Below are 13,511 nucleotides of genomic sequence, written 5' to 3' on the forward strand. Positions count from 1 at the left end.
ATACCGACCGCGAGAGGCGATCGAGGGGAACACAGCCTGAGAGAAGAGAAGAGATTGTTTTTCATTTACTGTACACCTACTGTAGGCCTAGGTAGGATAGCACGTAACCCTACACTGTATGTTACAGTATATCCACATCATCTGTAAGTACTGCAGTTGGTTTCCATACAATTTGAACATCTAGACTAGGCCTATGTACATTAATAGATTAAGAATAATATTTATTTTATTTTAGGAGGAGGTCATGTTTTGATTGAGGTTTTTTTTTGCTTTCGAAACACCCACTTTTTAAAGGCCAAAATGTGGGTTTCTCCTGGTGGCCTAAGATTTCTATAACAAAATATATAGGCCTAGGTAGGGTCTAATAATACCCAAGTTTAATTTTCATGTTTCTTTAAAAATTGTTTAACATTTTTTTCTTTAATTTCTTGTAAATATTTTGTAATACTATAAATTAAAAGAACAGAAGAACAGACAGAAATAAATAAATGTAATAAAATACGAAGTAATAGTTTACAATTAATATCTATACTAGCCTATACTACTATATACAATTAATCTTTATACTCAAATAATATCAATGGCCATTGACATTTTCTTTTCACAGACAGGGTTATCATACAAGATGCGATGTGCGTGAAGTGAGTGAATTTATTATTAATATGGAGATGGATGAAAATGAAGAAGGTAGGGGTCATTCGTTAGAGGACGTTGACCCCTTATATCTGGATTCAATACCTAAGTCGCCTTTGCTAACTTCAGGTAAAATTTTCCAAAATTATATAATTGAAATTCTTTTAGTTTAATTCTAAATAATTTCTACATATTATGTTTGTATTTTATATTCCTGTCAAAATAACTGCAAGGTTGAAATATTTTGAAATATACAGTATTGTCGAAGTTTAGTACAGTACTAATATAAAAAACAATAGCGGACTACTTATCCTTCACCTTTGGTACTAATACAGATAAAAGAATTTATTAGGACAGATGTAAATTAAAAGAGATTCAAGTACACAATATATTTTGATATTTATTCAGTTTTAAACTGACCAGCAGCAAAGCAACGTTTATCTATGATAATATTTAACTAATCTAATGACAATGTGTACGCCTCGGATTGGATGTGTTATTAACTAATCTAATGACAATGTGTACGCCTCGGATTGGATGTGTTATTAACTCCTCAATGTTAAGAGAAACACGTTCTGTTCTGCCTCCAGAATGTGGTGAGTTAATTTACATTTACAATTAAAATCTGGGTATGGCTGTCACACCCACAAACCCACAGAATCTGTTGGTGGTACAGTAGACGCTCTCATTTCTGTAAAGTCGGAACTGATCCCAAAGTTGTCTTGGCATAGGCATGTATTTTACATAGAATCAATTGCTTTACAACTGTTTTTCCTAGGCTATGCTCAAGTACATTTTGAGTAATAAACTGAAATGGCAGTGATAAGAATCGAACAAATTCCTCTATTCAAAAAGCCGTGATTTCAAACTGTCCAATGTGCCATTAAGGTTACATTAGGAATTGAACCCTGCCTTTAAAAGATATCATTAAATATTATGATTAATTATACAATAAAATATAATATTCTACTTAATTACTTTGTATGGATTAGTCAATTATTTAACAAGAGTTAGCACCAGTGACAGTTAAAAAGAAGTAAATCCAGTGAGTACTTAGGTAGGATGAATCACATCTTGAAGATTGTGCTTAAGGATGGATTAGTGGTTTAAGATCAAGTTTAAAGATTAATAAACCATAAAAGGATTATCTTGCTAATCTAAATTTAGAGATAGATTTCTAAAGTTGATGACTTTTTGTCATGGCTTGAAATTTGACAGTTAAGTACTTCCAGCGGGAAGTAATTAATTATTTGTACAAGTAACAATTAATAACAAATTTGGTAATAACCATTGAGGACTTAGTTTAGACTAATTGCTCAAGTGTACAGTGATGGGCAGGGCAAGATTATCATTTCTGATGGACCATTTGAGGGTACTGTAGTCCAGTATACTACTCACTTTGTACTTTATTTATCTGAGCACCTTGTTTGAGTAAGGACCACAGTAATGATAGGTATAATAATATAATCAAATTACCAATCAATTTAATATCATCAAAGGTTAACTCCACTTACTGTAGGCCTACATGTCTAGACAGCGTAAACATGGATACATAAGTTCTTAATTTTGTAAACAAACTAAAACATTATTGAACAAAATAAATAAAATGTAAACAAGTCAAATTAATGTTTATTTCATTATCTTAAAAAATAATAATAGTACATTAATAAACTAAAAATAAAACTGGGTTAGATATATTTACCCATTAATATTATTATCATTTACATTAGATTATTAATTATTATTTTTTGTAATTAACTGTATATATATTATAAGATTAACCTGGTTTTATCTTGAGTAAGGTGTTCATGTTGTTGATATTTAATAGATTAAGTTTTGTTTTGTATAGAAACTGCTAAGTACTGTACTGTATTGTAGTGATGAACGCCACAACAGAGAAAAAAAACTTCCACTGTACTCCACTAGTACAACAAGTACTATACTTATAAAATATTATTATTAATTTACCATTTACATTATGATTAGTTGGATTTGACCCTTTGACCTTCACAATTGAACTTTGAATTATAATAACTAGGATTGATCTAGTATACATCACAGTACATGGCGCCTACTGCCCTTGAAAAGATTTCATTTTGATAGTTGGTGAATAAATTGAGAAACCAATTGATGGAATGGAAGTAATAACTAGGTTAATGTGAACTGTAGAATTCTGATGATTTAGGCAAGTATGAATATATTTTAATAGCATTTTAGGGCATTAATTTCTCTTAAAAGAATACCAGACATATTTCTCCTGTTTGCACTTTGTTCTATCAAGTAATAGTATGTATACATTTTTATTTTCATTTACAGATTTGTCTATCGAGATATTAGAACTTTTTGATAGCATGGCATCAGACAGGAATGGTTTTTACTCAGGGAAGTCTTCAAATGTTGGTGTGGTGAATGAACCGTTAAATGGATTACTAAGTACTCAGGAATGTGAAACAAACAAAGCTAGCACATGGCAGCAAAATACCAAGACTGAATTTGGAAAAAAAGGCATTCACAACACATTGATGAAGCCTGAAATAAGCAATGAAAATCTGGATATTTCTACAGATGTGTTAGCGAGCCACACAGATATTTTATCAAATGCTATGCAGGATTTAAAACTTGATGATGATTTTGTGAAATCAGGTTCACAGACGTCATTGGAACACGATAAGGATGGTACAGACGGCCTACTAAACGGCCACCATTCACAAACATCTCAGTCTTCCATGGAAAGAAATACGTTTGATAGTTCCAACAACGATCTAAACATTAGTCACGGATCCAGTGAGCTTACGGAAGTCAATGGGAGTAATTCGGATTATTCCCCGGATGAAATGACAGATATGGTGTTACAGATAGTCGAGGAACCTGTTTTAAAAACAGAGTCCGCATCAACGGAAGAAGCGTTTTTTAAAAGGAACGTAGCGACATCTGGGAGTCAGGACTCTGTAAATAACAACAGCAATAACATGTGTAATAGTAATCATGACGTCGTTTCTATGAGAAGTTCATCAGATTTTGATTCAACTAGAGACTCTACCGACTTTGATACTACGCGGAATTCTACGGACTACGATACCACCAGGAATTCGACAGATTTTGATGCTACAGACGATGACGATGATGTAGATGGCGCTTGTAGTAGTCGGAATCGAAACTCCAGATTTATTGAGTACAAAGTTCAGGAAATATTGGAGACCGAAAGGAGCTATGTGAAAGATTTGGATGATATTGTGGAGGTAAGAAATATTTTATTAAAACTGATAGGTAAGAAACATTTCATTCATAACACTATAAAGCTTTGTTCCTACTAGGACGGTAAGTAATTTGACCAATCACAAGCAATGGATTGAACTAAACTGTCACATGTCATGGGTCAACTCTCCTACATTGCACTATAGTTGTGTTGCACCCTAAGCTTGAACTTAAGAGTAAAACAATTGTGCTGCCACTTTTTGTAAAATAAGAAAAATCTTTCAAAAATATGTTTTCATCTGGTTTTATCTGTATACAATTCTTTACATTAAACTATTAAAAAAACAGATTTAACCACACCCCCAACTGGAATGAAACAAAAATAATAGAAAAAGAATGCACATGGCAAAAACAAAGTAACCACTAACATCCAGTCATTGAAACGTCCCACATGTACTTTTTATGGTTTAACGTAAAGAATTGTATACAAAGAAAATTCTTTATTATACCGTTTAAAATAAATTGAAATTTAGTATAGGATTCATGGATTTTTAGAATTTTTCTTTGTAAAAAAACAATAGGAACTGTTTATTTGCTCATTCATTGTGAAATTATTAGTAAATCTGTCTCGTTAAAATTGTATTGCTGATAAAGGTGTCTCTATGAAGATGAACAATAGTCTATGAGATCATTGTTTGTGAGCACAAAAGATGAAAATGAAACGATCCATTGACGTCAATATTTTGGATGATTATATCAGTGAATTGGAAACTTTGAAAGTGCATATCCTTGGCCCCATCTCAGTAGGCATGCTCACTGGTAATTTGTAATACATTATAAAGTAAACTGTGGGATATCCACTGAGCCTCTGCTAAAAATAGACATGTTGTCTTAAAGTGTGGCTTTTCTGACTGTCTTTGTTTGTATACACTTTACAGGACTATACTTGTGAGTTTAAAATCGCAACAAAAATATCGTAACCAATCGGCCTGGCTGGGTTAACAGTTATACTGTAGGTCTATGTACAGTACATAAAACATTTAATGTATGGCCCATTTCAAACCATGATAACTGGTTTTGTTGAACAAATGGTAGTGATATTGATAATAATAAATTGAAGTATCCTAACCCCAGGTCACCAGAAAAGATGTTAATTGAAGACAAAATTTAATTCTGAGAAAGGTATTTCATAATCTAATTCAGTATATTTTTTACTTACTTACAATGACATTTAACAAACATTAACAAGGAAGCTACCCCTATATTAACGATTAGGCCTATGTTTTTCATACACATCCCACATTATCATTGGAGGCCATTGTTAATTGAAAGGTCTTTGTCGGCCTTATGATGTGAATGGAATACTGTAATTTGTACCTTGATCTCAAGTGTTGAATGGTGATGACACACTACTGGGTCAATATTGATCCTAAAACAAGTTTCTTTGTGTTACCTTTTCTCTGTAGACTTACTAGTAATGCTTTGACGTAACGTTTGAATAGTATTTAAATCTAGTACATTCAAGCATGATAGTTTATACTGAGGTTAAAATCAGTCAGCCACAAACTACGTCAACTAAAGAATTGTAACTGTATGGTAGAGTCATGCTGGATAGTACAGGACTAGTACTGTACTGTCCATGGTACAGCATCTGTACTGTTTAGTGTTAACTATATAGTAGGGTTTTTTTGGTTGGGTCACACTCAGACGTTGACCAATCACACACATTGTCATACTTTCTTACGGTGCGGTTACGTCCTTGCATTGCGTTGAAGCATGGAGATGGTTGAAGTGGGATCCAAGCTATGCTGTAGTACATACACTACAATGTCTCTAATTTATTTCATTATTTAACCTCACCAACTGTACTACAGAATCAGTAGACATTCAGATACTTGAGTGAAAATGAATAATACAGTAGTATGACATGTTGGTGGTCTACTGATAGTGCTGTGAGTGTTCACTACTCATTATTGACATTGTTAAAAGCTTGTTTGTTTTGATTTAACCCTCTATGTACAGAGGGCATTCATTCTGTGTAGTATACTATTATCCCCTTGCTTCCCTACTGTACATTATTCATAACAATCTGATGTACAGTACTATACAGTACTATCATAATTTCAAATTGTGTAATGATACAGCACAGCGATATTCATCACTCACAATAGAAAGAGTATAGTTACCTTCCCATATTGTCGTGATTGAAATGAAATAAAATAAATTTTAAAAAATAAATAAATAAATATTCCTCACATTTATTTTGATATTATATTTAAATACAAAAACATTTAGAATTTTAATCAAATTCAAATTTTTCTGTTTTATTGTGAAAATATAATAATAATAATATTAATACAGTAAACATGGAAAGTAATACTAATACCGTAGTAATAAAGCTCTGTCTACACTATCAAACTTTATGTGACAACAAAATGTGATGTGCCCATATATGGACATGATGATGTCATATCACTACCATATTTAAGCATTTTAGTTTTTACTACCAATACCATATTTGGGTACATCACACTTTTTTTGTCAAACTAGTTTGATAGTGTAGACAGAGCTTAATACATTGACTTCATTACCAATACCAGTGATGTTTTGATGCTGGCAGTACAGTAGCTATGCTAATTAATCTACTGTAATACACTGTATACTATGTAGATTTATTGTCATTACTTCTGCAATTATTTATTCATGAAGTTAACAGAAAGCGCCTCTAGCTACAGAGTTAATTATTCAAGGGATGATTCTTTGTTTCAAATAATTCTTATTAGAACTTTTTAAACAATACTGTATATTTCATATAAATTATCAAGAATATTCTTCATTTAAATATACTATCGTCTTTTCTGTGTAATCATCATTTTTATCACTGTCAATACTGTACTGTTCGAGGATGTTTTTCAGTTTCAGTTTTATTTCACACAACATATTACACACTATACATTTTGTACTTTTAAATAATAATGATAATAAAACATTTGATTGTGTGTGGAGATTACAATAAGCCATGACCAAACTTAACTAGGGCATTATAACGTTTGAAAAAAACAAATATTATTTAATTTATATAATTTACAAAAACAATCATGTTATTATCCTGGTTGATTTAAAAACAAACAAAATCCATAAATCCCAGTTTAATGTCATATGAATGAGGTAGATTATTTTGAAATTACATTATCATTGTTATCTAATATGGACATGGTCACATGTGGTCTGTGAGATCCTGTGATTGGTGCATTAGTAATTGTCATGTACAGTAGTAATGGACATTTCAGATAGTACTACATAAATTATAATCAGGACAGTAGGCCTGTCACGACAAATATGGTCCGGGGCCAAAATCGGTCCGGGCGTTACCAGTTTTGACTCTAAAGATGTGGCCAAAAGCAGTCCCCCACTGCCAAAATCCGTCCGGGCTTTTCTTCTGTCGATTTTAATTGAAATACTAGGCATATGATGCTGTTTTAAGTTGTTTATGGCTAGAAAAATATCCCATGATATATATTAGTAAGTTATCTTGTCAGATAAATACTATAAATAAATGTATTTTATCTAAAAACATGACTTAGGTGTTCACTCATATTTCAGCCTGCCACACACTCACATGAACGGGTATGAGACGCTGATATTGCCAGCTAGATTTTATTTTATGATTGAGGCCTTTTTCCTTCCTCAGCCTAATCAATATTGGATAATTGTTTTATAAATAATTGTATAGAATTGATATATTGATTGATTAACCATAAATAATTAATAAATTAAATTGTTTTTAACATCATGGGGAAACGAAGATGTTAAAAAAGAACAAAATGGATTAAAAACATGCAGAGATACATTGTACACAAAAAGCCTAACAATTAGTACTAATTATTGATGAGTTACTACTAATAATGATAATAAAAAAAACAGGCTTAATTTATAATATTAAAATAACAAATAAAACCCTGTAGTTTCAATATAATGACTAATCATGGCTTTTTTTTTAATGATATATACATTATGACTTATTTTGCGCACCATATATTTGTAAGACCGGACCACATTTGGCGGCCAAAAACAGTCCTACTGCCCGGACCGATTTTATCCAGGCCGGACCAGTTTTGGCGGCCAAAATTGGTCCGGCCGGACAGGTTTTGGCAGCCATAAATGGTCCCCCAGACTGATTTTGGTAGCCAAAACTGGTCCGTCGGACCAATTTTGGCCCGGACTGATTTTGGTGTGACAGGCCTACTGTGCTACTAAACACAGGGGAAAACCCTAACATTTTGTTGAAATTTAAGATAGGTTATTTTTTAAATATTGAGGATGTTTGGTTGTTATTCCTTGGAAGTAAGCTTGTTATCGTGGTTAGATTTTCAAGGTACTGTAACTGTAATATTTACAGTATGACATTACCAAGACATTAGTATAGAATTACTGCAGGTTAGAAGCCAAATACAAATACTGTACATCATTCTATACAGTACCAATGGTATATTTTTAATAACAGGGGTCATCTTAAAAGGTTATTTTTTAAACCATAGAGCTATCTCCAACCATGGTCAATGCTCCAACTATCTGGAAAATTGGGCCAGTAATTTTGCCAGCCCAAATGCAATTTTTTACTGGCCAACAATATTTTGAAACAATGTAATTGTTCTCATTTTCTGTAAAAAAAAAAGACATTTTCCAGGCCCATCATAGATTTTACTGGCTATTAATTACTACTACAGGTGACAACAAGGGTGCCATGATATCTACTGATACTGTATTCAATTTCAAGGAAACATTATTTACTTTTCCAACTAACCTGTGAATCATAATTTAATGTGCATTAATAATTAAATCATTTCAAACATTCCAAGTATTTATTGATTTTGATTCAACTGAAAGGTTTAATTAAATGAATTCAACTACAAGCAGAGCATTTCATTTGGAATGAATTTTACTTCTGAATGTACAGTACTACTCGCCACAATATGCTTGTTTATATCCCTATCCCATCCTATCCCCATAGTTGTTTTCACTGGATCCATCACTCCCCTTTCTCGATTGGTGTAATCACCAATTACATTATTAAACATTAACTGATGTTATTAATATTAATCATCATATCATAATCATAATATCGAGCAAATGGAGCCTTTATACTCCAGACTGCTTTTCTATCAACATCAGTTGAGAGATTGGCAGCAATGTTTCAGCTGTTTATACTACTAAGGTCATGTCATGTCATGTACAGTACAAAGCTGAATCTCAGCAGCAGTCTAGCATTAACTTAAAGTGGAGCTCCACCCAGAAAATTGCTATTTTTCATACATTTCAACTATTCTTTAAAAATATCATCCCTCATACTTCATATTTTTTTGAAATTTTTTTCAATGAGTATGATTTTCTTGAAAATCACGCCTTTTTGCGTTTTGGGGGGATACCTTGTAATTTCCTATTCTTTTACATGCAAAAGGGGGGTATATTTGAATATTCCTAAAAAATTAATTTCTTCACTAAAAAAAAAATGTAAAATGTTTTTATATGTAATTTTTCCAGATCTTTTTATTTCTGGTGTTGTTATTGCGTATACATTGCGCAATTTCGCGTAAATAGACACTTTCCCCCGTTGGGTCCAATTGGGTTTTTTACTTTGCTAGGGAGTATGATCACGTGACATTTCTCACGACATTTTTCACACTGCAGCTGGCGATCTGTTATATTGTCGCGATGTTATTTTTGACGGGCGAAAAGTATATTAAAACATTCTGGATGTGACCCTATCATGTTTCACAGTGTAATAAGTGATTATGAGATTATTACTAAAATGTCAAATTTAACGAGATTTTGAGAAAGACGTGGCATATTCAATAAAGCTAGGCCTAGCCTAGGCCTACTAGAGTCTAGGTATGTAACGATGCTGCTTGGCCTCTAGCTGGCTGCCTGATAGCCTTACAGCAGTGAAGTTTGTTATGGCACCCAATCTTGGCCTACCCATGGGCCATGATAGGGTGCCTGAATAGTTGCTTTTCAGTCAGACATAAGCTTCCACATCCGTTACTATTCTTTACTATTCTGAGCAATACCAGTCTTGTTTTGTAGAGAATTTTGTGTTTCACAATTCTTAATGTGCGAGAAAACCCAGGAACGATAAATGGGACGAAACGACCAAGCATTTTCGAACCCATGACTACAGTCCTACCTAGACATGAATTCAAGCCTAGCTAGCTAGGCTGAGCAGACGATTTAGCTAGGCCTAGCTTAAAATTAATAAGCAATTTGATTAAGATTATTATGCTGTTGTTGTACAGTGCAAATCATGATGTTACATGTAAATTATGCTGACATTTTTATCGGAAATATTACTTGGGCCTATAAACAAATCGTATTAATTGTGTGTATAAACAGGGAGTTGTAAAAATGATTTTACAACTCCCTGGTATAAAATTTATTCGCCATTTTCCAACACATAATTTACCAAAGGGGAGACATTTCACCAACGCGTTCACCGGCGACTGAAACGCGTCAGTCGCTAAGTGTAACGCGTTTTGCGACGTATTGTAAACTAATAACCCCTAAGTTACTGAAAAAGTGTAATGTAGTAAAAAACACTATTTTCTGACCGATTTTTTAGAAATTAGTTTTTGGAAAATATTGCAATATCTTTCCTGTTTTTTGTATGTAATCACTTTCAATTAAACATACTTAAACATAATATAAGCTGAGAAAGTCTGAGTGTAGCTCCACTTTAAGATCCTAACTAACACATTGCTTAATACCAGTGTCCTTTAGATTATATTGTAGATGCTGCAAAGAGAATCAGTAGACCCACAGCAACCCAAATAATTCTGATTACCACCATACATTGACCTTTCACATACTGTTAATACAGTATAATACAGTAGGCCTATGTTGCGATATTCCTTGGGAGAAGAAAGAAAGTGATAATGAAATATGGGTACCATACCATTTTAAAAACTGTTCAAACCTTGAATTCCCTAATATTGATAATCAGTATGCTAGTATAGACAACATTTTTGGGATTTGTCCATCCATTCAAGTACCCAGTCTTTAGAATTTATAGTTAGACCTATTATTGTTGAACCTCCTTAGCCTTATCTCATTTCCCATAAGTTTTTACATAAAGGAAGCTCTTCCCACATAAAATCTAAATTTAAATTATGGAATTCTTCAAATTACTATCAAAACATTATCTCACTTCTTTCCAAGTGAGGGATGTGGTTGAGGGGTGGGGCTTCACCTCGTCTAATGTTGATCTGTAGTAGTGTAAGTTCTTCCACCAATCTTTACCTGTACCACCATAAACCACTTTATAATCTGTTAAACACCGTTTCTTGTTGCCCATCCTCGTCCCTCTCTATTCCCGATACCTCTCTCTTTCTTTGTAAACTCGATTCTCATGTTTCTTTTAATCAACAAAAGTCAAAGTAATTTCAACCACAAATTACTGCTCATCTTATATTCCTAAATATTAATAGCCTATTAACTGTCTTTATTAGATCTCATTATTAGGTTTTAAAGAGCGTAAACATGAAAGAAAACCGTAATTTCTCATTGATTCCGTACCAATTTGATTAATTGGAAATGTGTGTTTGAACGCAGCCAGACTTGTGTGTTTTTTATGCATATTTAAATTAATATCCAGACACTTAAAGACTGGCTTTAGTTGTGATGAGATTGAAATCTGAGATGAAGATGGCACAGTAAAGATGAACTTATGCAGTAGATTGCAAATTGCATCTTTAATTTTATCACCTTTTAGGCTATTATGAGCACTGTTTTTACTTTAATTCTCTCTTTTAACTTTCTTCTTTGTGTTTATTTTCATATTATTATTAAGGTAATTAAGACAGTTACCTCACTATGCCTTTTAGTGAATGAAATGTTAACTAAACAACTGTAATTTATTTAATGAATTTTAAAAGGTACATATAGTAAAACTACTAGAATCTAAAAAATGTGTAATTTCACATCTGGAAAAAAGATCCTAATTTCATAATGAGATTCTTGATACATTACAGATGCATTAAGACTGACTTGTGAAAGTATTAGTAGCACCTAGAGACCCATTTGTACTTGTGCCTTACAATTATATGGAAACACCTTTTTCTTCAAAGCATTATCAATAATTCTAATTCATTGGATAGGGAGTACAGATTGTCAGGCAAAAAGATACTGTATCTACTATACAGTGCAGTTTGCTGTGAAATTTACAAGAAACAAGTAAACAAATGTGTATAAAATAACATTTATTTATATCAAAGCAATGGTAAAAAATATGAAAGTGGTAAATACCATCTTGACTGTTTTGTTTGTTTTGTTTTTTTGTTGTTTTAGAATGTTATACACATTGTTGAGTACAAACCAGTTACATTACAATCAAGTAAACAAATGCAAACACTTTTCAATATAATTATAAGTTATAGTTTTATTTTCTATGTTTTATTGTTTATCTATCTGAAAAATTATAATTATACTGTAGACAATAAGCCTATACAGTATGTAAATATGCCTGCCGCCAAGGAACTTGTGTTATTTATGTTTAATTGTTTATGATGGTTTTGAAAATATGGATACTGAGTATACAGTATAATTATTTGTCAAAATAAATTACTTGAAATAAAGTCAATATTGTTATTGTACAAGTGAAACATAACAGTAAACTGCTAATAATAATAAGCTCATTTTATTGGTTGTGTTTTAATGGTACGATGGACTTTATGGGGGATTACAATTTTCTCTGGGAAACTGAGCTAATTCTAAAAATGTTAAGCCACTGGCACGACATTTGAAGGCTGAGGGTTAACATTCGTCTAACTCTACTCCTACAGTATTTGGCCAAATACAAATATTATTGTGTTTTGCTGTACTTTACATTATAGTTTGATTTTTATTTATGATTGTAATGTCAAAGTTTATATGAATATTCTCAGGATTCACAATTTGATTATCTACTGTAGTATTTATTGAATTCTGTTTTACATCTCTAGCTGAACCTATTTCATGCAGATGATCTTTCCTGGATAAACGTTACCTTTTGATATGATGTTGGGATACAAAATTTATTTAAAAAATAACATAATTTATTTTTTATATGGCTTTAAAAATATCACTCGTTATGCAATGAAATTGAATATGGTTGGTGGCTATTAATCTAACTAATTATAATTATAATGAGGTGCACAAGGGGTTTTAAATAGATATGCAACCGTCTCGGTTTGAAGCGAGGGCCTCCTGCCTAAAGGAGCGTCAGTGTAGAGCAATTATAATTACTTGTGATTGGACAATAAGCTTGTGTATGTTGCTGTTGCATCATGGGGAGTCTGCTGTTGAATCTACTGTTTTATGGTCATGTGATGGTGTCTTGTTTTCCGTCAAATGTTGTCAAGTTGAATATGGTAGTTTAGTTTCTAGATTTAGTTATTCAGATTTTATTTTTATTCAGTAAATATAAACAAATGACAAATAAACAATAAACATTGGTTCACTTTAACTTGACTACGGGGATGGCGGGAGGGTTGTTCATTCATCTAAAGCTCTCCCTCTGGAGAGCACAGGTTATTGTCGGTTTATCCAGGTAAACAGCACTCATATAGACCATTGTTCTAACATTAATATTGGTTTATGTAATATATCTTTGACGATAATTTAATGAAATTTATTTATGATTATTGTATCTT

At 32.3% G+C, this 13,511-nt stretch overlaps 1 protein-coding gene across 2 annotated transcripts in view; it reads left to right on the forward strand.

The window, feature by feature from the left end:
* The first annotated feature begins 624 nt into the window (after window positions 1–624).
* Window positions 625–13,511, forward strand: part of LOC144852422 (uncharacterized) — a 38,812-nt gene continuing 25,925 nt past the window's right edge. For both annotated transcript variants that reach the window (XM_078710219.1, XM_078710220.1), the window contains exons 1-2: window positions 625–762; window positions 2,950–3,872. In XM_078710219.1, coding sequence (XP_078566345.1) covers window positions 663–762; window positions 2,950–3,872 — 1,023 coding nt within the window. In that variant the 5' untranslated portion in view covers window positions 625–662. The remainder of the gene's footprint in view (window positions 763–2,949; window positions 3,873–13,511) is intronic.

The sequence above is a fragment of the Antedon bifida genome, chromosome 9 (genome assembly GCF_963402885.1).
Source record: "Antedon bifida chromosome 9, ecAntBifi1.1, whole genome shotgun sequence".
Lineage (NCBI taxonomy): Eukaryota > Metazoa > Echinodermata > Crinoidea > Comatulida > Antedonidae > Antedon > Antedon bifida.